General features: G+C 41.7%; 2 protein-coding genes across 5 annotated transcripts in view; one reads left to right on the top strand and one right to left on the bottom strand.

Moving 5' to 3' along the window:
* The window catches only part of SNX14 (sorting nexin 14), a 45,181-nt gene extending 44,936 nt beyond the window's left edge, over positions 1 to 245 (top strand). For all 4 annotated transcript variants that reach the window (XM_040059839.2, XM_040059838.1, XM_040059841.1 and 1 more), the window contains one exon: positions 50 to 245. In XM_040059839.2, coding sequence (XP_039915773.1) covers positions 50 to 88 — 39 coding nt within the window. In that variant the 3' untranslated portion in view covers positions 89 to 245. The remainder of the gene's footprint in view (positions 1 to 49) is intronic.
* On the bottom strand, positions 235 to 27,308 carry NT5E (5'-nucleotidase ecto). Its single transcript, XM_040059843.1, has 9 exons — positions 26,985 to 27,308; positions 22,142 to 22,364; positions 16,585 to 16,773; positions 11,939 to 12,136; positions 10,373 to 10,524; positions 7,066 to 7,174; positions 6,101 to 6,250; positions 4,392 to 4,592; positions 235 to 2,803 (listed from the first exon to the last, which is right to left on the bottom strand). The coding sequence occupies exons 1-9, from the start codon at positions 27,306 to 27,308 to the stop codon at positions 2,646 to 2,648; spliced, it is 1,704 nt and encodes a 567-aa protein (XP_039915777.1). The 3' UTR covers positions 235 to 2,645.
* Positions 27,309 to 27,867: the final 559 nt, after the last annotated feature.

Raw genomic sequence — 27,867 nt, forward strand, 5'->3', positions numbered from 1 at the left:
CACACTTGCAAACTTAATAAGTAAATTTTGCCCCTTTTCTGTTTAACAGGGTCCAAAGGAAGCAAGCTCTGTGTCAAGTTGGATGTGAGTGGACACCCAGTAGGATCTGCTGTGCACTGTTGTAATGGAAATGTGATATTTTAACATTGCTTTGTATATTTTGTTGTAAATAACTTTAAATTTAAAAGTTCAAAAAATAACTTATGCAATAAAGACAATAAAATTTAATACCAATTGCAAGTAAATAAAATATCTGTACTTTTTATTTAAAATTTGTTTTAGCTGTTACCAGTAAAAGTCTAATTAATTTCACCAAAATCTCTCAGTGTATGAAATTACAGGATGACATCAAAAAAGACAGCTGGGCGATCAGCCAACTTACGCTTTGCTAAAAGAAAAATTACAGGGTGTCTTCCTGAAAGGATATGTAGAAAACTGTTTGGAAGAAGTTGTAGAATGTTCCCATTAAGTTATTTTAAAATGCCTTAACAAATCCTTTTTTTTTTTTTTTTTTAATTTTAACAACAGAAGTGTATGATTGAATCTGTTGCATACAAATAATCTCAGAACTGTCTTTAGCCTTCATCTTTCTGTGAGCATGGAAAATCACATTTGTAATTTAGTCTTACTTGATCTTCAGATCTCAAGCCCTCTTACAATAATGGATGTGAAAAGTGGTTCTGACTTTTAAGTCAAAGTCAGCCTTTATTTTTCTGCAGTTTCTTATCTGGCTTTGTGGGTTTTTTTCTGACATCCTCTTTACAGGCTTAGGAAAGAGGATATGAGTCTGTTCACAGCATTTTATGAAAATTCATTAATACAAAAAGGTGTGGAAGATTTTTCTCTGTAAATCTTAATTTGTTGGTGCAGCCTTTATAAAAGAGATTTTGAAAAAGACTTCTATGTGTGGATTTTTAACAACTTTTACTTGCAGAACATACAGAGATACTTTAGTAGGCATTCCTCAATTTTTCTTTTCAAACACCCATTTTCTCCTTTTTTACAAACAAACCAATCTAATGCAGCATTGGTGTTCTTTGTCAATATAATTTGTTTATTACTGTTGCAAACCTTTCCCTTCTGTTTGTCAAAGGAAGGTAAAAGTGTTATTTCTCTCCTTTCTGGCTCTGCCAAAGCAGTTGTTGCAATTCTCAGAACTGGTGTGCAGGTACAGCTCTGTCCATCAGTGCCCTCTCTGTTACTGGTTTGATGTTGATGGAGGGAAGACCATTCTGTAAATTAACAGCTTAGGCAGTAGTAGTGACAAATCATCAATGCCAGGGCAGAACTCATAATGTGTCAAGCTCAGTCATCATTTTTCTCCCTGTTCTACTACCCCTTACCCAATGCAGCTGTGTGGTCCAGAGCCTTTCAGGCACAGCCCTTTAAATTTCAACATACTGAATGTTTATCTTAATGTACCTTCTCCTTGTAATCTACACATGCAGTGAATGGAAGAGCTTCAGTGTTGAAAAGAGTGTAGTGAGCTTTCCAGGAAAGCACAGCAGGTTTATTCAAAGCACTTATAATCATTTTAAAACAGAATTAAACAACCCAAACATGTTGAAGTCAAAATTCCCAGTAATCTTACAAAAATAATGATTTCTTTTGGCCTAATTTATAAGCAATCATTTCTTGATAAAGCATCAGCAATGTACATTTAGTATTTAATCTGATTTCATACTCATTAGGCTGTCTCTTACAACTATTTTTTTAAACACAGCCTTCCCATAGAAGAGGTATAATCACATTTATCGTAAAGCCAGGTTATGTTGTGAAAAGCCCCATTACCTGACTATTTCCAAGGGCTGCCAAAAGTGCTGCTGGAGTCAGTGCCTGTTATCTGACATTTTCTTGGAATGTTACTAATGCAGAGTGACAGGCAGCAGTCCTGTTCTTTGGAAGAGGTATAAAATTGAGCATCTTTATATGAAATACAGTCACAGATTGTGTTCTCTCTGGACACAGTCCCCAAACTGGTCATATTTAAGAGTGAAGAATAGTCAATTTGTAAAAATTTATGAAAATCAGGTCAAACTTTCATTGCATCTTTTATTAATGGAAAATATAAGTGTGATGTTTCTTTTTCAAAAGTAAAACAAAAAGTTTTTAAAACGGCATATTAAACAGACCTCATGATTTTAATGGCACTGAGTTTAATCCAGCTCTTTCAGGCATTCATGTAGGTATGACAAATATGACTAGAAGCAAAGTAGAGATATTAGATTGAATACTTTAACCCTGAGTGGAGATCAAAGAAAGGAATATACATGTATAATAAATCCATTTCTAGAAGCTTGTTTACATCTGGAATCAGGTTCTTAACTCGCTGTCTAAAGCACCTAAAAGAAATTGACAATTTATTTTGCCCATTTCAGTTTGTCACTGTTTTATGATTGAGCTTTTGAGACCTCAATTTCGGTACCTGCTGATTCTGACCAAGAGAAGTCATGGATTCTGCCCCCCTGCCCTGCACACAGTACTCCAGTGGCACCACCAGGCTAAAGACAATGCAGGGGGCTGCGTTGTCACTGCTGCTATGCAGCAGCCTCACTGCTCATTCATTGTAGGGTGTGACAGAAGAGAACAGGTCTCTTACAGCTTCATCTAATCATCTCTCCTCCTGTATTCCTCCAAACAAAAAATCAAGTGTGCAAGAATGTTACAGTGAACAATACAGAGATCAGGGTGAGACTTGCTTCGATAAGACTTCCAGAAGAAAATTTTATTCGACCTTCAACTGCTGGGTAAACTCTCTTCATTCTCTGGAGGTAGCGGGAAACAACCTCAATGTCAGATTCACCTAAACAAACAAACAAACAGGTTTTCTCTGCATCTGCCAGGCTCTTAACCAAAATGTAAAGACTTGCCTAAATTCCAGTTTTAGCTCAAGAATCAATTTGTTTTCTGTGGTTTGCCATTCTGAATCACACACTTCACCTGTGGTGGTTTGTAGCCAGAATTTTTGATAGGAACTTGTATTTTACAAACAAACATTCTTTTTGCTTTTCCTGGCTTGTTTTGTTTTGAATTTGTTACAATGGTATTTTCCAGTCAGGTAGTTTGAGATAGTCTCCCACCTGTTTGGGGTATAGGGCTGTAGACCTGGCAAAGCTATCACTTACACTTTTTCAAATTTCCTTTTTTTAGGAGAATTTTCTAGTCTGGGCACTGCTTGTGTGCACACAAGGTGTTAAGTGGGTTTTCTGCAGTGGGAGACCCTTTTCAGTCACTGCTACCAACATGGAACGAGCCCCTTCTGATCCAAGCTCTTAAAATCCTAAAGTGTAACCCTTCACCTTAACAATAATTACAGTTTTACTCTTCTGTTGTACTGAAAGACTTTACCAGGACCTTACAGGCTATTCCTTTTCACTATTCCTAATGATTTTTCTCAGTCTCATGGGAAAGCTGATGTTTTAAGTCAAGTTTAGCTGAACTTGATTTAAAGCACCAGTCCTACCTGTGAGAGTCAATTTTAAATTTAAAGACCTGTAGAAAAAAAAATTAGCCTGTAACAAATGTCCAAATTCTTTTTGAGGCAAAAGAATATTTCACAATGCACAAGCAGAACGTACAAAATTAAAGTTCTGCAAAAATGTAGATGGGCTCCTACTAATTAGTCTTTTTTTAAACACAGCACTACACTCCTTTTGTGTTTTCAGGAATAATGGATTTTAATCTCAAATTTTTTCAAGTTTTGATTCATCCTAAAAGATGGACAACGTCAATTGTACAAACACAGACGTTCTAACACTTTCCATGCAGCTTTAGAGGACCTTAAGCCAGCGTTATAAAACACCTCTCTTCCACCTCTGTGTTGTGGTGTCTGGGGCACCCTGCCTTCTCCTGCCTGCAGAACTCCTGGGGGTCCATGGGTTTTTGGCTGGGCAGGCTAATTTCCTTAGAGTAGGTTGGCATCTTTCACCTTACCCTGTGTTGTTCGCCTGAGCTGCATGTTGTTTAGTAGTAGAGGTGATTCTGTGTTTCCAAATGCTTCCGTACAGTGTAAATTTAAGGTCTGCAGAAAATAGCACCTTTCTTTTTGATGCATGTTCAGTAATGAGTACAAGTGCAAGGCCATGTAAGATGTACTCTCCCTGTGCTGTGCTGCTTTTCTGGTTTACCACAGTTTCAGAATTGCTCTCTGAGCACTGCTGAATTGATAAAGATGTTTCTCTTTGAAACTTTTGTGGTTTTAACTGAAGAATAATGGAGTTGCTGCCTACAACCAAATCTAGCAATTTAGAGCTGTCAGAGTAGAAGCAAATTTAACCATTAAGTAAAGGCAAAAAGTCTGAGGTTTGTACTGTAGAAAGCTCTTTTAATTTTTGGGAATTGTTTTTCTGCTACCCTAGTGCCCATACTTACCTGGACTGTATCCCCCTTACCTTTACTGTATCCCAGATTTTTGTCTTTCAGCATAGTGTAGCCATCTCCTCCAAATAACATATAGGATGGCAGAGTCACGTTGTATATTTCATCCATCTGGAGTGGGACATAGGCTGGCACTCGGCAGGCTGTGCAAAGCACTTCTAAGCTAACAACTCTGCTTCCTGGGGCTCTGGAGAGATCATAGACCACGTGGATGCCTACAAAAATACACATTGGAATGCCACTTCGTGCAGTGCATGTTGAAGCAGCATTCTCCCTCATCCTCAGCTGGTTCTTTGCATTACTCTCTGTGACCGAGAGTTGTATCGTTGCGAATTACACCGGTTAATGCCCTGTGTTCTTTGCACACTTACTCCGCTTATGTGCAAGAGCATTCAAGAGAATTACGAATTGCTGAACCACTGTCCCACCTCATTTGCTTGTCTGTTCTCATCCCTACTCCACAAAAGGAACTTACTAGTCATTGGATTGGAATACTGCAAGATAAAAATACCTTCCCTTATTTCTGTAGTCACATGCTTTCTCATTTCCCTGGCCTGTTGGCTGAAATAACTTTTTTTTAAGGCCTGCCAGCCAGCCTAACTTGGTAGGTATCCTGGATAATAGGCACTGTCCTGAAAAAGGAAAGCCAGACCAGGGCTGTACACTGCAGTGTTTCCTCACTTTAGGAGAAGCAACATTTCTCATTGTGAGCCTTCCTTAATCAAGGCCAGGGGCGAGCCAGGACCCCAGAACAGCACTGCCAAGATTCTGCAGATGAGGAAGCCACAAAAGGTCTTCAAAGCACTGAGGCTCTTCCAACCCTGGCGCTCTTCCTGCTCTGTATCTTCCATCCTGAACCTTTTCCAGAGCTACTGGTTTTCTTCTTTTTCTGTGAAGAGGCAGCAAGCAGAGCTTGTTCCTGTTTTAACTTAGAGGTACCTAAGAACATGGGAACTTACTGGTAAAAGTGTGAGACACAGGTTGTGTCTGTGGCATGTGAGGGATCACAGCGTCAGGGTATGTGGGATGAGAGGCATGGAGGGAGGGAATGCGTCAGCCCCTGCCCTTGAAGTTTAGTTCTTCTGCTAACTAAACAATAAAATCTGCACTAAATCACAGAGAGACCAGGAATAAACATGACTGTAGCCTAATACACATCTGGATAAACATATAGGCATCTGCAATTAAAGATATGAATTGATTTTTGATATAACAGTTCATCCATAAAATATTTAGGAATTTACTGGAGCAATTCCATAGCCCAGTTGGACAAACTAAAACTGTCATCAATCATTAGAGAATTGCACAAAATTATTTTGGTAAACTGAAATTCAGCACAGCTGTTCAGTTTGGTGTTTCAGGTAGGCTGCCAGTTAAGAACTAAAACCTGGAGTTTGTTGCACCTATTTCTGTGTTACAGCTATACTAAATTATATTTTCCCCTAGTTAATTGCAGTGTTTAACTGATGCCATTATGGGTTCTTCAGGAAGCTTGGGAACAGTGTCTCTGCTGAAGGTAACAGCAATGGCCTTTGTGCTGCAGCAGCTCAGTTGAACATACATGGGATAAATAGCTTCTGTTGGCTGGCACGTGTGAGGCAGAGGGCGAGGATGTATGGCCAGCCTGACATTCTGTTCTTAAGAAAAGGCTTCCAGATGTAATAAGGTAAACAGGAGGGATGGCTGTTTTGGAAAACTGAGAAGAGGAAAGAAGAAAATATACCTCCAACCTGCAGCAGCTCCCCACTTCCTTTTCCATATCGTCTCACACTGTGCTCAAAAGCTTCTTTCAGTGTGGAGCCTTTTAACGTCACCATATCAAAACGACCTCCAAATGGCAGAACAGACAGCAAATCTTCCACAGTAATGCTACCTGAGGGAAAGAGACTTTGTTCACTTCTTGGTTTGGGTTTTTGTTGTTGTTGTTATTGGGGATTCTTTTGTTTCTTTTTGCTGTTGTTCACAGAATTATTTGGGGATTGTTTAACATCAAGTTTTTGACAAGGAACATGACAAATACAGTTTAAGAGAATGAGGGCTGGTAGGAGTGAGAATCACATGTACTGTCCCAAAGCACCTGCATCTTTTATCATCCAGCAGGTATCAACACCAATAAATCAGAGTTTGATGTAACTGCAGGTATTGCTATTAGAACAGAGCTACTAAAAGACATAATAACCCAGCAGCTTAAGGTGAATAAACACAGCTATTCATACTATGTCAGGCACTTTTCTTAGCTGATTAAGGTTTACTCACAAAGCCCTACAGGAAGACTTATCTAAATTGAGATGGCTGTTTGTTTTCAGGTTGCATTTATGGGGTATCAGGAAAATAAAAACTAAAACCTTAGCATTCAGAAGAATCCAGAATTTACTTACTCTACAGCAGAATACAGAAGGCTCACAGCGACCATACCAGATGACCCTGTACAGCAGGAGACCTTTCTTTGTTCCAAGGCAGCAAGGAGAGAGGGAAATTATAAAAAGCATTGTGTACAAACAATGCTAGAAACTTCTGTCAATGTCAGCCTGAGTGCAGTTGTGCTCAAACTTGCCGAAGTTTGAAATCACTTCTAAACACTCTGCAAACCCCATCAGAACAAGCCAATAACTAACACTGTGTTCAGGCTGGCATAACTTGATTCCTTCTTTCTGATAAAGTTGTCCTTCAGCTGGTAATTTTACGTACCATTAGTGCTCTGCTCATCGATGGGTGAGCGTATCCCACCTCCGTTCAGGATGCACATTGAAACGTGGTTCCACGTCCTTTTATCCGGACGCCCAACATTCTCATAAAGCTACCAAAGAAAAATGTTTAATCAGATTTTATCTCACTTATTAGAGGCTCTGGAAATTTACACCAAATATGGTCTGAGACTCAAAAGAGACAGAAAGGGGTTTTTTTTGTTGTTTGTTGGTTTGTTTTACATTATCTTCAGTTGGTACTGAAGATAATGTAAAAAAATGTTTTTACAGTATCTTCAATTGGTACTCTCATTGCCCATTGTAAAATACTTTGTTATTAAAAAAAACCCAGATAACTCTTTTGCTTTTTAAAATACTTAACATGAAAAATATTTGCCTTTTACTGTAAGGTACTCTTGGGCTCTGGTCTGTGTGTCTATGGCATGGCCAAGGCAGGCCAGCTGAACAAAGGAAAAGTGATTTTTTATTTCAATGACTGTGATAAAGACAAATTATTTAAGCATATTTGGGGAACTGAAAAGTGAAGAGGCCCTTAAATACTGTTGTTCATTAAAATCTCTTAGGGAAAACATAAATTAATAATTTTGCAGGGAATTAAGTTTTTTCAGCTTCTCTGTGGTTGGTTTTTAATGTTTGGAATGGTCTTGAGTAACTAGAAAGTTGCAGAGCACTGGAAGAACAGGAAACAGGCATACTAGATCCGAAAGTCTACTCTGCACAGCAATGTGTCCCCAGCAGTTCAGTGGCGAGGCTCTGACAAAATGTAAGGACAGGACAGAATTTGCCTTTGACGTCCTTACTAGTAAAGAAAATGGAGACGAGATGTTTACTCAGTTGCATAAGGATGATAAGCCTCTAGTGTTAATCCTCAGAAATAACTGAGTGGTATGGGAAAAGGCTGAAATGACCTAGGATAATAGAAAGGATGGACTGGTTTCCATACAGGAATGACTATGGTCATAACTCTTCAGTCTCACAGAGAGAAGTACAGCAAGCACATGACAGAAGCCTATAAAATGAAGAAGGGCATGTAGGAGGCTGGATAGGAACTTGTGTCTTTTCTCATTTCAGAAAAAATTCTGAATGTAGAATGATGATGTAGACTTGGACTGTCTGACCTGGTTAAGAGATAATGGAAGGAAATATTCAAGAAGGCTATAAAATCATGAGTGGTGTGATGGTGGATGTGCTCCAGAGCATGGACCATGTGACCTCCAGCAGTTATGCAGGCAGTGGGCAGCAGCAGGATACACACTGACAAGTCCAAGGTCTCTGCAGGATGTGCAGGTCCGTGGTGGAACACCCTGCCACCAGCTGCTGGGAAGGCTGGAGGCAGGCAAAGGGTGGTGGAGCTGCTCTGCGGGAGTTAATCCCCACTGTCTCCCTCCCTTTCTTCCCCTCTCTCCCTGTTGTTGTTTCTTATCCTCCTCACATGTTCCAGTTGAGCCAGTAAATGTCGAGAGACCACTTCTGCCTTGGGGATGCCTGAGCTGCAAGTTGGTGGGACACCTGGGTAGATCTGAGTAGAGTAACTCCACAGGCTTGTCCAGGAGTATGCTCATCCCCTACCATCCCCACTCCGTCATTCTTGGAGACAAAATTTTGGGATGAATGATCCTGTCATCTGTTCCAGGTGGGTCACTTCTCTGCTGCACACCTATGTGAAGTGTTTGTGACCTCTGACTTGCAGCTGTGTAAATGCTTTGTGCCTCCAGCTTAGTCATCAAAGTTATGCCCTGAGGCCAGATCCATGCTTAGGTTTGTAACTCATAATCAAAGGATTGCAACTTCCCAGCCCTGAGCTCAGCCACTTTAAAAGAGGAGCTCACACAGTGCTGTTATCAATTGCACAGTCTTTTCACATCTGAGTCCCTTTAAAGTCCTTGGTAAAATGCCATCTAGGCCTGTCAACTTTTTATTCTGAGATTTTGGGCTACTGGTCACATCACTGAACTAAATGGACCTCTGTTTTGACCCAGCATAAACAATCAATGAGTCTTCTGCAATTCTCAATCTCTCCATTTCTCAGGACAACTCTAAATATTAAAGCTTGTGGAACAGGCAGGTCTATTTTTTACTATTATACCTCTGATCCCACGTCAGGAGACAGGAAAGCAAGTGTAGAACTGATAAGGCAACGTGGAGAGAAATCAGTGTATCTACTGATGACTGCAGGTGATTGTCTAGAGTAAAATAGAATTTGACCCCCCACCTAAGAAAAAATGTATAGCAAGAAAATCTACAGACTTCTGAAAGGTTACAGGCTTACTTGTTTTAAGCTTGAAAAGTGCCAAGGCATTTGCTCACATTTTTGCAAATAAAGATATTAAAAATTCTAGCAGAAAAAAAGCACAAGATACTGCAATTCTAGGAGAACTGTATGCTGACTTCCCAAACATTAATCTGATTTGAAAATTAGCCCATGAGCTAGAGAATCATTTTAAGAACTACAATAAGAACAATACCGTGGACTCGATAAATAGTTTTGGGGACATAACTAAGTGAAAACTCATGATTATTAATTGTCCCTTAACTTTTTCCCTTTATGGGAAAGTTCATTTTCTGGAAACAGTCACATTAGTGAATATTTTCCCTGAAACACTTAAATGAAATGCTGCTGCTGCAGGGCAGTAAAACAGTCAAACTCAGGAAGTTTAAAAACTGGAAGTGATTTCTTGTAAAAAGAGTTTTCTGGAGTTATGTGACTGTTAAAGCCCAGTAGTGCCTGTCAGAACACAGCAGGGGCTGGTGGCTCCTTCCGGGCTGGGGTGGTCTGTGCCCAGCTGGGTGTATGGCCTTTCCCACCCCCTCCTTGCTTCAGCTGGCACCTTTTATGTCTTCAGGGGGACAATTCTTGTCAGTAGCTTGACAGAAAGTTACCCAGTTTTGTTTTCTGCGCTAGTGCACTGAAGTGACAGCAAAACCCAGTGAGTAATGGGAGGACAGAGGGTGAGTGCTGTGAGCAGGGGCCAGTAGCAGGAGAGGGGCAGGGGAGCTGAGCTCTCCTCCTTGCTGGGATCAGACTGCCATGTCCCTTAAAAGTGCAGCCTCGAAGCCAGCTGTGAAAAAGCTGTTCTCTCTATGAGGCTGTGCACAAAGAATAAACTGCTGCTTACTTTCTACAGCAACATTCCTTACAGCCTTGCTTCTGCCAGGTCTTTCTAGGGACACCCTGGATATTGCACTGTTGAAAAGCAGACACAGAGCCCATTTGCTGATAATTTGGATCTGGATAGCTGTGGAGTAACCCTTAGATGTAATTGCCACCTGTAGTGGTGAAAACATCTTACCACAGCATCGCAAAGCAGATTTCCCATGTTACATTCTTGGAAACGGCATGCTTGGCTTGTACCATCCAGGTAAACACTAGTTTTTCCAATCTCTTCAGAATAATTCCCCAGGTTTTCTCTCCATTTTTCCACTTCTTCCTTAATGTGCTCGTCTGTAAAATAATATAGAAGTGTAAAATAAGCATCATACATATCTCATATCAATGACAAAAACAAACCTTACGGAAAGAAAAACGTGTTCTGTGGTTCTAAAAGGCTGTGCTTTTCCTAAAAGCTTCTCAAGCAACATCTCAACTGTATTCACTTCAAGAAAAGCCTGTAAGGGGAGAAGGCAGCCAGGACAATCAAGGGAACAAGCCCACAGCAAGGTTACCTCCTCTGTACTTTTGCCCAGTCCTGTTCTAACCTCTAACTGAGGTACCTACCTTGACAGGTGAGAGAATTTTTAAAATACAAGCAAGATTGTCTTTGATGTAATTTTTTTCTTTTTTTTTTCTGTTTGTAATTTCCTCCCTTTAATGTTGCGCTAAAATGAAAAATAGCTCAAATATCAACGTCAAGGAATAAACTCTTTATAGAAATTAATTCTCTATGCACAGCTGTCTCTCAGGTGAAAATTTAATTATTTCAGAAAACAACCCCAAAGATACTTGTATATGCAAAAAGATGTTGCAACTATTTTACATCAGCTACTAGTTTTAATCAATTTGCTCACACCTGTCAGCAAGAATAACATTTATAAAATTATATCACCAATGTATCGGAATTTTAAGTTTTACTGACTTCAGAGGGAGAATGTAAAGTTTCATTACATCATCTCACTACATTAATATGTCACTGAGGATAAGACAGTCAATATCTATGAACAAATAATTTTTAAAGGATTTCTTTTATAAATACTCAGGTAGAACTTAGAAAGTCTGATAAAAAACTCAGAACTTCATATGGAAAACACTGTAGAAGAAACAGAGATTAGAAAACCAGCCTTGGGTAATTACAGAACTGACAAAAAAGCAGTTAACAGAGCTCAGATGGCGTTACAAACAAAAAGTGACAGAGAGACTCTCCTCCTCCCACTTCTTTAAATGTTTGAGTTAAAATGTTGAACACAGTTAGCACTGAATACAAGAACTCATGGGTTTGTATATTGTATTTGCACGTTGGCAGAGTAGTTGACAGGGTACTTCAAGTTTTTCCTGGAACGTTTCCACTTCCCTATATTGCTCTAAACTCTGTTCTGAAGAACCCAACCTCTGGCAAAACTGTAAATTAGTCCTCATAATCTTTTAAATCACAATTACAGGTCTAGGTAAAACAGGTTCTACAGAGTGGTAAGGTATTGTATCACCTGAATTCTTACAAAAGGACTTTCAGGGATTTTAAACAGATAAAACCCACACTCTGAATGCATGCATATTCAACTGCAACACAGGCTGAACCCTACACAGAAGAGAACAGCAAGCTCAGAAAGAAAGCCGAGTCCTTGTTCAGACATTGTATTTAACATGACAAGACTTGAATTGTAGCAGGGTGCTGCAGGCAAACTCAAATGCCTAGTCCACATACCTTCAGGAATACTGCTGTCCAGCAGAATGGGGTTTCCAACTGCTTCGACTACATTTCCTTTCTTGTCAAATGTAACATTTAAGTAACCAAGATATTTTCCATAAGCATAGGCTTGTACAACTGGCACCTTCCTCCCGTCATCTGAGTCAACCATGAATGGATACGGGCCAGCTGGCTGTTCAGTAGACGGTGGGGTGCCTGCACAGAACAAGTATGAAAAGCAGATCTTCAGCTCATGTGACCTTCAAGGAGTTACTACAGTGACATTTCAAACGTTTCTCAGCCTTAAGAAACCCAGATAGGGTAGAAACAGCCACGACATATGGTAACAAGCACATATTTGATTGTTCAGTTATCTCATGAGAGACAATGTTGTTTTCAGGACATGGACTCAAATAACCACCACAGTGTTTTATAAATTATGACAGCACACTTTGCCATGACATCACATCAGAACAGCAACAAAGCAACTTTTCATTCCAATTATTGCAATCTAAACCCCTCTAATGCAAACATACCAGCCACTGGATGAAAAGCTTATTGTTGAGCCTTCACACTACATTATCCTGCATCGGATAGAAAATAAGGATCTTAGTAAAACATACATCAGACATCTTGATCTGAAAAAGTCTAATGCATTTTTACTGTAAATAGGCAGATAGAATACCTACAAACAGTTCTGTGAGTTTGTACATAGATCCGGCTGATTTTTTTTTTTACACTATGCCAGACAGCCTCCAAAATTCCAGCTAAACTGCAAACCCTCTGCAAAAACAAACTTCATTAGCATTAGAGTTGTGTGGCCATGGATTTAAAACTCCTATCAACCTGCAAAGTCTGAAAGGTGACTAGAGGTTGGACTTGGAAACAAATTAAGGCAAGTCACTGGCAGAAAAAAAAGAGAGATAGCTCAGTTGGCACAGGCTACCACAGGATTTAGAAACCACACAGGGGCAGAAAGTGGCAAAGAAAGCTGGAACTGCACAGTGCAGCTCTTGCCTCAAGGGTACCAGCCTTCTCCGTGTTTCCTTGATGTTTTCTGAGTAGTGAAAACATTATCTGAGTAGTGACAACATTATCTGAGTAGTATCTCTCCCTGCTGTCATTCCTGTCATTATTTCTGGGCCACCGTCAGGCCAAGGCTGGGTAGCTCCAAGAGGCAGTGTGACAGAGCTCCCCCAGAAGCCTGCTCCTTACTCCTGTCCCAAAGGAAGTGGCATTTCCCATCCCTGTGTTGGTGAGAGCTGGGCTGCTGGCAAGGCAGGGGCACAGGATGCAGAGGACGTGGATCCAGAGGAAAACAGCCCCTTCACTTCCACTGCTCACAGAAAAACTTGTTTCCTTCCATTTACAGTTGTTTGCGTAATATTAAATCCTAGGATAAGCAGCATGATAAATATTCCTTCTAGAACTCCAATACAATTCATATTCCTCTCTAATTCCTCCTGCAAACTGAAACAAATTTACCACAAAACTAGCTTTTCTACTTTCAGCCAGGCCAACAGAGTTGGTTTCTTGGAGTGCCATATAACTATTCATTTATTTGGGCAAGAATTTAAGAAATCCTGTAGCTAATGAGGGCTCTCCAGGATTCATACACACAAAAGTGGCTTTGAGGCTTTCTGAACTGGCGAAGAATCAGTTTTGATTTCTTCTCCTTTTTTAGTCCTCAAACGAACAGAGCATTAGAAAAACATTCTTTCTAGGCACTATTTTAGTTTATATCAGCTGTATGTAGGTAAGTGCCTGTCCAGAATCTTACTAATTTCTTTCTTTCTAATGAAATACTTTCTGATAATGACACTTCCTTGCAGGATTAATTAGCACTACGACATCTTTCCCTTGTAAAATAGATATGCTCCTTCTGAAATTCAAAGACTACTCAGTGCATCTTACCCCAAAGAACACAGCACTGGAATTCATGCTCAGTCGAGGCATGAGATGCTGTTTCATTACGAATGCACAAACTCATACTGGGTGCCTGAAGAACATGCAACACTTTCCTATTTCCTACCCTGTTTTAGCCAACACACTACATTTTCAGAACATCGATGAAAACCAGGAATTAAACTGCTCTACCCCAAACTACCACTGCTGTTTGAATCAGCTCCGCAAACCAAGTACACACCGGAACAAGTCAGGTCAATATTTGCCTTATAACCTGTGAATAAACCAGAGATCGGCAAATTAATCTTAGAAACAGGTTGGACAGTCCAAGATGAAACCCTTACACTAAGATTTCTCTATGGAAATGCCTTCATGGGCAGTATGTCTTTAAACCTTCACGACAGAAGAGGCTGGACAGCTCATACACCTCCACTTAGACTGAGCTGAAACATTCTCCAAGATTGTGCTGCCAGTTATTGATTTCTCCTCCTGATTTAAATGAGAGTTTATAAGCATAGTATATGCATTGAGACATGCACAAAGACATTTCAAATCAGATGTTTTACTCTGCAGTGAAATCACCTCCATAGATGTGGCTGCTTCTCTGGGAATGTTGACTGATGGCTTTGACTCAGCAGGACATGGTTCACAAATGCACTCATGATGCTCCTGAATGAGTGAGCATGTGTTTCACACTACTTGAGATAAAAATTATATTCTCAGATCAAAAAGCATATTTTGACTAAATAAATAGATATTATATTGGTGTATCTACCCCAGACTTTACTTATTATTTATTTGTTTGTTTGTTTTTCTCACCTTGCCAGTATTAATAGAAAAAGTAAGATAGTTTTGTTTTATCAAAACAGTAGAGTCCTTGGAAAAGAGACCAGAACTCATTCCCAGCTGGGATTTTTAACCTGAAGGTTGCAGAGTCTCCTGCAGTGTGCTCTCTTTGGCCTTCTGAATCTCGGACGGCTTCAAATGGGGAGGAACAGCTTGACATAGTCTAGTATAACAGCAAGGTCCTCCCTGGAATGACTAGAGGTGTGCTTGCAAACTCCTGCAGGTCTAGGCAGGATATAAACTCAGATGTTTCAGCTCCTGCAACACTTCACATTATGATTCCAAATTGTGACAAGTGATGCCTCCTTAGATCACACCCAAAAAGGTATTTTGACTACTGTGGTTACCACTATGAGGCACAAACTCTCTACAGGCATTGGCCAACAAGACTGCGCAAGAGAATACGGATTCCACTGTGTAAATCCACAATGAACACACACTTTGAATATGAAATCCATCCTTGTTTTTCCCATCTCAAAAATGATTCGATAACATCGCAGGCTGCACCCCAAGATAAGACCAAGGTCTCTGTGGGTTGTGCACGTCAGTGCCCTGCTATAGGCTGTTGTGGAAGTTGAAGGTAGTCAAGAGGAAATGGAGTCACTAAATATCAAGACACCACTTCTGGCTTGGGGAGTCCCTGAGGTGCAAGCTGGTGGGAAACATGGGTAGATCCAAGCAAAGTGTCTCCACAGGCTCATCCAATCCCCTCAACCATCCCCCATGGTCACTCTTAGACACATGGAATTGGGATGGTCCATCCTGTTCTTCCAGTTTGGGTACTTCTCTGCTGCACCCCTACAAAGTGTTTGTGAGCTCCGACTTGTAGGTAGGTGCGTAAAAGCTTTGTGCCTTCAGATTAGTCATCAAAGTTACTCCCTGAGGCCAAATTCAAGAGATATTCTGATCTGCTCAATGTATAACTGTGGCATGCAATTCTTTCTTTTTAACAAGTGAGATAACAAAAAGGTAAGAGTCCAGATAAAACAAAAAAGGCATGAGAAACAGAGAGGAGATGAATAGGGAGAGGAGAGGGTGATGGGCAGTACAAACCTTTTAAGTGTTCAAGTTCCTAGGGCAGGGTACATTAATTGTATCCCTGTGACTAGGGTGCATGGGAAACTTTTTCTGAAAATTACAGAAAGTTCCCATTATAGTCTCAACCAGTTATTAAAGTTTCTGCTAAATTAAAGAACTTAAAATTTTCAATCAAACAGAACAACAAAACAGCCTTTTAACTCTTTTACTTGTGTCCTTATGCTCTGGGAAGGGTAACAGCACTGGGGAAGCTGCTGATGGTAGGTGTTACCCAAAGTAACATTACTGCAAGAGAAAACAGGTCAGCAGTGTTTATGTCTGGAATGACATCTGCCTCAAGAGAAAAGAAGAATAAAGTCAGAGGCTAAAAAGAGGGATTGAAATAAACAGATGAAACTTTGGGGAAGTATTTTAATGGCAGGCTAAATTGTGACCTATGAATATAGAATCAGATTACACAGAAAATCAACACCAGCAGCACTTTTGAAGTCTTCTACGGCTGATTTTTCTGGTTAAGTCACATACATGCTTAAAAGTAGATAATCAATTTACTCTTTCATAGGCATGAGCTTGAAAGAAGTACAGTATGTTCAGCAGTAATTTACCAGTATTACCACCTTTGTTCCTCTTCCCCATTTCGTACAGGTCACCTTGGACATCCACAGCACTGTGGAAGCTCTCAGTGAGTTGTAGTATTTGGTGTGCAGAGGCTATTCTGATTTGGTTTCTTCCATGGAAGTTATGGACATGTTACAGCTATGAACCTGGCTGAGTGCAGCTAGCAGTAAACTATATTGGTGAAAGCTCTCCGAGTTTAAAGACAAAAAAATTTCAGCTTAGCTTTAAAAGCAACATCTTAGTAAGAAGTAAAATACCTGTATAGAGAAATGTGTTTGTATGTCCTCCAATCACAACATCCACTCCTTTCACTTTTTGGGCAATATTTTTGTCCACAGTAAAACCAGAATGTCCTAGTGCAATTATTTTGTTCACTCCCATGGCAGTAAGTTTATTCACTTGCAGTTGCAATGCTTCAATTTCATCTTCAAAGGTTACATCATCCCCTTAAAAAAAAAAAAAAAAAGAATTTACTTACAAAATACCTTAATTGCTCGTTAAAAATAAAGTAGCTGACATCATATATTAGCTTATATAATTAAAAGAACTTTGAATGGTAGTGCCTTTCACATATCCTCAGCTGATTCAAGCTCTTGATCTGAGCCACTGTTCTTCAGTCTCTCAGGAGCACCTGTGTGCTTAGACATTTCTGCAACAAGCTGTATGTTCTTGCCTAGACTAAAAAAGTTATAACTCCATAAAAAATTTCAGTGACATCAATAGTAGGATCAAAAATTGAATGGCTTTTATTATCTAACTAGAGAAAGGAAACTAAATGTGTTAGTGTTTGCATATAAACACTTGTAATTCTATTACAAAGGTTTTTTTTCTTCCCCAACTGTATTTCTTTGAGATTGTCTATCTTCTCCCAAGTTAAATCTCCCTTTTCACTGCATGCCCATCTTGTCTTTCCTTTATTCCCCCCTCCCCAAGGCTTTAAACAACAGCTTCTTCCACGTCCTCCATTAAACTCTAACTTGTCTTTTTATGCAAATTATCTCACCTAATGTGAACCACTCTCAGTAATACCAATACAGCTACAGGGCAGCACAGATCTGAGATACCATCTTGAAATGACAGCACGAGGAAAGGAAAGACCTTTTCTCGACAAGGATGTTGGGAAACCGACAATCTTTCTGCAAGTTTTCTGTGCCTGCTGAAATTATTCTAATGTAACATGAACACTAGAATAACAGGCGTTTTTACCCTGGGCACAGTGGTTTGGTTGCACAAAAGGACTTCCTATGCAAGGGGATAATTTCTCTGACAAAGTTTTAAAAATTGAGTTTAACGACAGATTCAACCAACTGCAAATTTAGACTTTCTGGTGAAGACAACCAAGTGACTTTTCTACAAATTCCTCATCTACCTGATTCCTCTCCTTCCTGCAGAGTTGTGCGATCATATCATTTTGAAATATGCCTTTAAAGTAAAAAGATTTACATTATTTCATAACAAAGGGAGGAGTGAAACGAATTCACAATCCACTGCAAAATGTTTCAGGAAATGAGGGGGAAGCTGCTACAATGGAAAAGATAAAAGAGGGTTACATAAATTGTTTCAGCACCCCACCCATTCAATAGTTCTGTTAGTGCCAGAGGGAATCTCTGTACTGCACATTGCAGAGTGAATTGTGCAGTGCATCCCCACGTTTTCTTCCTGTGGACCTCTTCTCAGAATCAAAGAGTCAGAAGTTAATTGAGGTTGAAAGAGACCTCCAGGAGCCATGTAGTCCAAAACCCACTCAAAACAGGAACTGAAAGCCAAATGAGGATGCTCGGGGTCTAGTCTGAGCTTGCTGAAATTCCAGTCTCTTTGGGCAACCTGTTTAATGGCTTAACCCTGCTTACCATGACAAATTTTTTCCTTAAGTCGCACCGTACTTTCTTTTGTTACTGCTTGAGCCCTTTTTTTCTTGTCCTTTCTCTTCCCCTCTGGGAAGTGTCTGTCCCTGTCTCCTCTATACATTCCCTTACACCAGTGGAAGACTGCACTTGGTTCCCTCTTACCCTCTTCTCCAGGCTGAAGGAAGCCACTGGCTTCAGCCCCTCTTTGCACATCATGCATTTGACAGCAGCTGGGCCTGAAGCAGAGCTGCTGGCAGAAAGGGAAGTGCAAGAATTGATCCCTGAGCGCAGGCTCTCACCACCAGGGACCAGCTGCACCCCGATCGTTTGGGGACCAGTTCTGCAAAGAGAGCTGAGCTCTTGAAACAAAGAGCAGGAACGAGCCACTGACGAGCTGTGCCAGCAGGCAGGTGCCTGTGGGCTAACTTGTCCCATGGCCAGTAGCCAGGTGGTCCATGAAAACCAAACTCTCCCCATCAGCACCAGCTCTGTTATCCCTCTGTGCCACTGCAGCCTACAAATGTGCCATACATTGAAGATACATCGTTATTAGTCTTCAACCCACAGAATCATGGAATTCTTTAGGCTGGAAAATGACTCTAAGTTCACAGAGTCCATTGCCAGGTCCACCACTAAACTGTGTCCTTAAGTGCCACATCTACACCTCCAGGGATGGTGACTTCAGCACTTCCCTGGGCAGTCTCTTCCGGTGCTTGACAACTCTTTCCAAGAATTTTTTCCAAAAATCCAATGTAAACCTCCCTTTGCAAAACTTTGAGAGCATTTCCTCTTGACCTGTCACCTGTTACTTAGGAGAAGGGCACTGTTCCCCACCTTGCTACACTCTTCTTTCAGGTAGTTGTAGAGAAAAGGTATCAAAACAAACCAACCCACTTCCATAATGAGGGACAAAACAAGGCCCATCCCATGCAGGTAAGCCCACCCCTCTCCCAGGACTGTTATGGCAGGACAGGCAGACACCAGAGCTCAGGTGCCAACCACCGTGAATCCACTCACCCACTGATCTCCTGTCGTCTGCCTTGCCCTCAGAAAGGGAATTCTGCTTGGGGCTGCAGGGGCTTCTTTCACCCCTTCTCCATGGCCTAGCCATGGCATTGCACACAGCTTTGCATCCCAGCCATCTGAGTACTTGATGTAGTTGGGAAGAAATGGGCCAGCAGGTTTGAAAGTTATACAGCAGGAGATTGTCAGAGCAATTACACAGTGTTCAATTCTCTAAGAAAGCAGGCAAAATGCAATATACTGCTTAGCACTCGTCTGGGCATTTTTCAAAACAATCTGAATCAAAATGACTAATTTATTGCTCAGGTCAATATTTCACTTCTCTTTCAAGGTATTAAGCTGATGTGGCACCTTCTTCTCTTTTTAGATGAGGCAGAGTTTCAGACAAACCAGCCAAACTGCTACAACTGAAAGAACTGTCTGCCTGTTAAAAACATTATGCAAGACAGCCAGAATAAAGTGGAATAAATGCATTTTAAAATTCCATTGATTGATAGTTTTAGTAAATACGGTTACAGAGTAAGTAGCTTTGGGTTTACACCTTATACAAAAATACAGTGTACCAAAAAACATCACAGAACTAAAGCAAGTGAGCTGGAACCATCAAACACTAGAAAGATAGCCTTGTGATTATTAGTTCAAAGTAAATACACAGATAACTATGTGCCAAGTTATGAGCAGCTCTTGCAGGACATGGAAAAACCTGCTGGGCACTCAGCTGAGATAGCTGTATGCAACAAAACAGAGAATTCCAGAAAAACTGCCAACTGGCTGTAATCTATGTGTTCCCCATCCCTATGGTTTCCAAACAGTGACATTGATAGTACCCTCAGCAGAGATTAGTTGGTCCCTCCCAGTGGAAACACTGAGATTTAAGCATTTTATATCCTGTTCAAGTCTTTCGATAACCTTTTTAAAGCAGACTGTGAACAGTACAATTTGTAATTTCATAGCTGGGTGGAAGTTATTGAGATTTAACAACAGAAGAAATCACACTCACAAAATACTTCCACAGAGGGCAGTAATGTAGGAATTCACGTTTCAGCATTCTCAAGCTTCCTGTTTGCTTTGAGAATGCCCTAAGAGTGTTGAGCATGCCAAAGCACACAGAGGCAGAGAAAACGGAATCATCTGGAAGAAATGTGTAGAGATTAGCAAGGTGCTGAATTTAAAATTTGCAAGGCCCCTTATTAATTGAATATAAGGAACTAGGCTGATAGTTACCACCGACCCATGTCTTCCATGATTTTACCAGTCCGAAGGATTGCTAGGTCATGGGCAATAGTCACTCATAACTCATAGTCACTGAGTTATATTAATGTGTCCTGAGGTCACATTTTCAAAGCTTCTAAATGTTCCTCCACACACCGAGAAGGCAAAGCACAAAACTGTAAAAACTCTGATCACTATAAATGTTGGTGTTAGCTTTTGCTCAGTTACACTTTGGAATATACTTCCTTAGGGCTGCTTCAGCTCCATCTGTGGAGCTAACAAGACTTCCAATTTGACACTGCTTTTTTATCTAGCTGTGGTCTCCTACAATGTCTTAGCATACTGAGGCACTGGATATGATGTCTAAATGTTATTGGAAATGTATTCAAATGCTTCATAGAATCCTTCCAGCAGTATCTGGATTTTCACCTAGTGTATTTATTTGCAAAAAAGTTACTTTGATGATCTCGCTGCCCCAGCACATGTGTTTGGAAGAAGAGCGGCATCAGATTTCATTAATCCCTATAATGGAGGACAATATTGACTGTCATTATTCAAACTTAGCACGACATCCCATGATATCCACCCTTGTGCCCTCAGGCACAGGTAAAATTCTATTGCCAACACAAAATAGAGATCAATATTCTTTTTTGTTGGGGAGAAAAAAGATAGGAATCCAAAACCACATCACTGAAAAATAGAAGTGAGACAAATAAGTCTATTCAGACCTCAGATGTCCATCTCTTGACAGGTTAAACATACAGCACTAGAATGAGGAAACACGGAATAGTTTTACATTCTAATATGTCCTGAAATGATTGAACATTCTTTTTGTCAGGAAAACAATGCACTATTTCTGTATTACTTAGGAATAGAAAGAGTAATAATAATATGAAATCCCTTTTCAATGTGAAAATGTTTCAAAGCAGTGCTTAGAGCATCCCAAACTGCAAAACCCAGGGAAGAAACTCTGTTTTTGTTACATGTAGCCTGAACTCAGTGGGCAGTGACTCATATCTCCTACAGATGATTTAAATGTGTTTCTCATTCCAGCAGACCGTTTTATTTTACTAAAAAAACCAAACCCAAACAAAACCTTCATCAAACCAAACACCCTGAAATGCTGGAGAAAATAGTCAGAAATTGAGAAGCTTTTTTCCTCATCAATTCTAATTTTACTCATGAATGAAGCAATTGTGGTAAAAGCTGAATGGGTGTTCCTTCTGTAGTCTATTCTGCAAATATTTTGAGAGGCTAAAAACATCTTGGGCAACTTTTGCTTCAAAAACAAGTATGAACCTCTCTTTGTTTTTGGGCATGAAGGGATCCAAGAACAAAATTTCAACACACAGAGAAATGTCACACTTCATGCTAGAGACAAGTTGTATTTAACCTTTTTTTTTTTTTTTTTTTTTTTTTTTTTTAAGTGGATAAATAACAATAAAATGTCATGGAATATAACTTTAAAAACCCAAGCAAGAATGAAATCCCAATGAGCTCTCCTGCAATCTCACTGATATTCTTAGATATGGTCCAGGTCTGTATAAAAGACGGTTTTAATGTTAGCAAGCCTTTTTAAGGTTAAAAGTCAGGTAAAGTTGAGCAATACAAGTAAATCCTGATAAAAAAGACTTCTTACTTTTCAGCTGAAAACATTCATCTTTGGATTAAAAAAATGTAGGTAAATAACAAAATAGTAACTAAGTACATAAACTTACTAAAGAAAACATACCTGGCTGTGAAAGAAAAGAAGTTTCCTTTGTAGTGTAGCCAACAATTCCAACTGATTCTGACTCAAAATGAACTATTTTAAACGGATGAACATATTTCATCATTTCATTTGCTAATGGAGTTTTCGCTTTAACATTTGCACTCAGGACTGTAAAATTTACATTTTTAAGAAGAGGATCCAATAACCCACTCACACCTTCATCAAACTCATGGTTACCCAAAGCCTGCAAAAAGAAAGAAGAAAATGAGAGACCCTACCTCAAATATTCAGTGTAAATAGTCTCTTAAGTTATAAACATGGTATGTTTGAGACAACAAAGTCTACGTTCTGTGAAAGAAAACCCTAACTTGTCTACACCAACACATTCCTGTTTCTCATGAACAGGAAGTTCATGAGAAGTGACTGGTTTATTTTTCTTTTTAGATGTAGGTTTTTGTTTTTCAGACTCTTACATGAGTACAGACGTGAAAATTGAAATCCAAAACCTATCTGTTTGTGACTGTGTACCAGATCAAAACCCACTTACTTTACATCCTGTAGCTCTAAAAAGGAAGATTAACAATAACCATAAAGGAAAACATATATTTTGCATATGGGAAATATGTTGTTTAAATACTAAAGAAAACAGACATTGTCATTGATATTTAGCATTTTCTTTAAATAAAAAGTGCATTATAAGAGCTTTGTGCTTGGACTACAATTTTTAAAACATACCTATGATGCTCTTAGTAAAGGTTCTTCTGTGCTTTAACATGCAACAAGAAAATATTATTTTCTATCCACCCACAATATCTTTACTTGCCTATGGAAGATCTAATGTTTATCAACTAGGAAGAATCCCCAGAGCCAATCCACAGTGGCTGTGTGTGCACAGGTGGGTGTGCGCTTAACACGGTGAAGCGTCGAGACTGCCACATGAAACGAGCAGTCCAGTTTATTTATTAACAAGGGAGTACCAGCCAGATGAGAATGTTTGGTTTTTCCAGGCTGGTTAAGCAGACAAAAGAGGACTTACTTCGAGGGAAATTTCTCCTATTTTTTCATGCTCAGCCTAAGTTGCCACATGCCTGTGCTTGCAAGTTTGGTGATAAGCCAGCAAAACCTCCGTAGATGGCACTTTGCAGAAGCACAACGCACGCAAGGACTTTGTAGCACACTAACGTGTTTGGGAAAGAGAAGATGTATCCACAGAAACACAATAATTGTGTAATCTGGTACATAATATATTCACACGAGATTTTGAGGTTACGGGTTGCAGCTGGAGCAGTGCATGTAAGAGGTATCAAAGCAAATGGACCAACTCTTCCAGGAAAAAGTGTGCTCTTAATTTCATTCTGAGATTAAGTGGGGAAAGCTGCATTCATCATCTCAGAAGGCTTATGCACCCTTCTGTTCTACTTAAACAACCTACACACCCAGCTGTGCTTGCCCCAACTTTTATTCCCCAAATGGGTGTATTAACCCTGATCACGTTCCAAACCAAGCAGGACCTTGAAGCCACCACAGGTTTGGGAGCTCAGTATTTCAGTCAATTGATTGGCAATGTCTTTCTTTTGGGACAAAGGTCCCTGACTCCTTTTATCCTCACAGGCAGGTAGTCAATGGCTCTGTGGAAATTTCAGGGTATCGGCAGTAACTTGCATTGGAAATCAGCTGCTCCTGCTGACACTGGTGAGAACACTACTCACGCCCGGGAAGGAGCCAAATTGTTTGTGTGCTGCTGCAGCACTTTTCCAAAAGCATCAAGAGCTATAGAAAAATCCTGACTTGGGAAGACACAAGGCACTCCAACTATGTCCCATTTCTAACTGTATTCTAATTGCAATCTAATCTGCTGTTAAAAAAAAAACAAAAACAAAAACAAACTAATAAAGAGAAAAAAGGAAAAGGACATTCATCTTGATGCTGTCTGGATGTTCTAAAAAGGTATCTATGGACTGGTAGAGTATATCAGAATGGTAAAGAGCTCTTTCTTTTTGGCTAGTGCATATGCCTTCTGTTCCTCCTTAATATGCAATCAAAACCCAATTAAAAAGTTGCAAATGAATTCAGAAATTGAATTGGTATAACTGCCAGCAGTTTGTTGAGGGAAAAAGCCCCAAAGCCCTAACCCAACCAACCAGTTCAGAAAGATTTCTTCTCTTGGCTTTGTCTTGCATTTGGATTATTTCATATCCATTAGGACACTTGCTTTAATCAAAACTTTTCCCATGGTGTGGGTGGTTACATCACTGGTGGCTAATGAGACAGTTTTATTTTTGCTGCTACTCCTCCTCTGAGAAGGAAGATGTGGACCATTTTGGGTTCCTATACTCTGTCTAACTGTCCTTGCACCCAGAGCTCCTGAACTCTACCTGCGCACAATCCCTTCACCAAATCCGAATCCGTTGGCCAGTGTAAGTGCAAGTCACAAGGGGGAATAAACAGAAATATCCAGGCACACAGCATGTGATTATATAATCCTCTTTTTCATGAGGAGCATGTCTAAAAATATTTCAAAAATCAGGATACAAATTAACAGAATGATGCAACTTAAAAGTAAAGCTAGAAGACTTCCATCACCTCTCCAACTACTGCCTACTGCCTTTGAGGTATTTAAATTGGTTCACAGTCTTAATTACACGCACACACACACACACACACACACACATACACAAAAAAAAAAAAAAAAAAAAAAAAGGCTACTGCCATGGAAAATTTTTTGGAAGACAACCAAACAGGAGAAGAAAAGACTGGAGGTGATAACAGGTATAAATGAGAAAAAGGTAAACTGAAGAAAGGACATTTCTCCCATTAGTGGAGAAAACCTCTAATGTTTACCGGCTGTCCTAAATCCTCCGATGGCTCCTGCCCGCATCCTGTAACAACTTCAATGACTCATGTTCTCTCCTTCATCCTGTTTGTAATCCTCGCGCTGTAGTTCACTTCTAAACATTTCAGTGTTCCCCACCCCTTCTGTCAGAGATGCGACTTCCCAAATTTTGCTTGAAGGAACACCAGCTCACCCTTCTCAGTGCGGCTCTTACCTTGCTCCCTGTGCCCCCACCCAGCCACCATCCCCACTGCACGGCCCCCACCACGGTCCACAGACAGAAGAATAGAAAGAGATGCTGCAGCACTGCCGAGTGTAGACTCGGCATCAGTTCCTCCGGCTTTTTGGTCGCAGAGAAAGACTGAGAAGCTACAGAAAGTTTAGCGCCTATTCTGTCACCTTCTATTCAAATTATAATAAGCAGCACCTCCACAGAGAACAAGTGGCTGACTACTTCACCTAAAGCCTTCACATCTGACACAGGCCTCTGGATATCTGGTATGGGGTGGGTTTAGTTTTAAAGCTTATTCTGATGGAAAAAGCTCATGGTATCTCCAAAACCAGGTGCTTCTTACATAATTTTTTCTAAAACTGAACAGTACTTCAACACTGCCTGAAAAAATTTCTTCTTGTGATGTAATCAGGAACTGTATAGGCTCGCAGGCTGCCCATGAACCAGTTATACCAGCAAGAACAAGACTGAAAAATGACAGGTAGCAGAAAACTTTATGAAGAAAGGTAGGAAAAAAACACCTCAAGCTATTTCTGCAGTGCAGAATCCCAAGGTACTTCCCAGCTCTCAGTGAGGATGAGTCCTGAATGCATTCACTCTTCTCCATCACCATTGGCAGCAAAGATCCTGTTAATGTTAGTTTCACAACTGGAAAACCGTTCACTAGGTCATGTGAACAGGGAGCAGTATTCCTCACAGACCTCTCTGACTGGTGCTAAGCCTAAGAAAGCTCACTGGAGCATGACTTTCCCTTCCACAGCTGTCCTGAGGCAGAGGGAATACACAGGTGAAGCCATTTTCACCTGGAAAGGAAAGACAGTACTTTCCAGACAAAGCAAAAAAGATGAAGACAGAGAATGTGATATGCCCAGAAGATTTTCCCCTCAAGCTGACAACTGGGATGAAATAAATATCTGGTCACTCTCACAACAGCAGTCATTCTCAAATATGAGTTTAATCTCTCTCCTTTCCGGGGTTGTACGCAAACAAAATTAGTCACCACGCTGAGACAAAAGATTTAAGGACACGGAGTGACATCCCCCAATCTCAGCCACAAAATGTACCTTCCTCTCAGCACTTGCACAACCGAAAGAGACAGAGAAAAGGTGTACGATTAGCACAGTCTCAGAGACCTTCCTCACTACGGCGCTGTTGTAGTCTCTGGGCTGTTTGTACACAGCCCCTTATATACCCTGTCATGAGCACAGCTCTGAGCGGACTGGACGCAACCAGGGTGGGATTGACGAAAACTAAAAGCCTCCACCCTTTGAAATAGCACTGTCAACGTGTGCCATGTGTCCCCTGCTGCACGACCCAAGCAGGTCAGCCTGCGAGCCTCAGGCAGAGTTAACTCCTCTGTCTCAGATCAGATTCTTCGCCGGGCTTTTGCTGGGAACATTTCCATGGCTTGCCAACCCCTCTCCAACAGGGCCGGTCCAGCCGCTCGCCCTCCCTCAGCCCTTGCATCTGCCGAGGAGAGTTCCGTTGCATCTCTCTGCGCAGCCTTGCCATCATCCCCCGGTTCCTGGCAGCTCGTGGGCTGCCAGCTCACGACTTTATTCTGCCGGGAGTCCATCACCCAACAAATCGCTTCCCTTCTCCCCTGCCTCCCAGCTGCCTTTGGCCACGATTTTAGCATTACCTGCAGCCTTTCCTGATGCAACTTTACGCATTGAAAGAGGCGGCAATGAGAAAAACCGACAGCGGGCGAGAAAAGGCAGGAACAGACCCAGCACCCGAAGGGAGAGAGGGAGAGGAAGACCCCCCGGCCCCTCTCGCCGTGCCCCGGCCCTCTTTACCATGGCATCGTAGCGCAGGAGGTTCATGAAGTGGACCGCCTCCCGGCCCTTGAAGCGGGAGAACCACACGGTGCCCTGGTACTGGTCCCCGGCGTCCAGCAGCAGCACGTTGCGGTGCGCGGCCCGCTCCGCCGCCACCCGCGCCGCTCTCCGCGCCACGCCGCCGAAGCATCCCGGCGCTCCCGCCGCGCAGCGCCGCGGGCCCTCGCCCTGCGCCTCCACCCGCCCGTGCACGTCGTTGGTGTGCAGCAGGGTCAGCCGCAGCTCCGCCGCCGCCGCGCACAGCCACAGGCACGGCCACAGGGACAGGCAGAGCCCCGCCATGCCGCGGGGGCTGCGCGCCGCTCCGCCGCGCCGCGCACGGGCTGTCAGCGGCGGGGGAGGAGGGCCGGGGAGCGGCGCGGCGGGGCGGGGTGCGGGCGAGGCGCCGGGAACACCGCGCAGGCTGCGCGCCGCCCCGGGGAACCTCCGGCCGCCACCCGCCCGCCGCCGGGCACGGGCACGGGCACGGGCACGGGCTGCCCGCCGGGCGCGACCGCCGCAGGCGCTCCGCATCTGCTGGGCGTGCGCCGGCACGGCTCGCCGCGGCCGCCCGCGCCGCGTCCTCGTCGCGCCTCGCTGCTCGCTCGCTCGCTGTCCGCCCGTCCTCGGGGCTCCCCGAGCTCCAGGCAATGTCCTGCGCCCGCGCACGTCCCAGTCCCCGCTGTCCCACCGACGTCCTTCACCCCAAGACAGCTGCTGTCGGGTTGGAGAAGGGCATTCAGCCGGCCGCTGGAGGTCAAACGGGATGGAAATCCAGCCAGCAGGGAAAGGACAAACTCCAATGCTCACAGGAAGCCTTGGTGAATGTTTAGTACGCTGAAAGGAGTTTCCAAGCCTTCAC

This window comes from Hirundo rustica, chromosome 3, assembly GCF_015227805.2.
Source record: "Hirundo rustica isolate bHirRus1 chromosome 3, bHirRus1.pri.v3, whole genome shotgun sequence".
In the NCBI taxonomy this organism is placed as follows: domain Eukaryota; kingdom Metazoa; phylum Chordata; class Aves; order Passeriformes; family Hirundinidae; genus Hirundo; species Hirundo rustica.

Bases quoted from the DNA above. Each gene is read 5' to 3' on its own strand.
- NT5E (XM_040059843.1), bottom strand. From the start codon at position 27,308: ATGGCGGGGCTCTGCCTGTCCCTGTGGCCGTGCCTGTGGCTGTGCGCG. The intron at 22,365-26,984 runs GTAAAGAGGGCC...TTCTTTTTGCAG, and splicing joins TCCTGCGCTACGATGCCATG to GCTTTGGGTAACCATGAGTT. The intron at 12,137-16,584 runs GTATTTTACTTC...TGTTCTGTGCAG, and splicing joins AAACACATTTCTCTATACAG to GCACCCCACCGTCTACTGAA.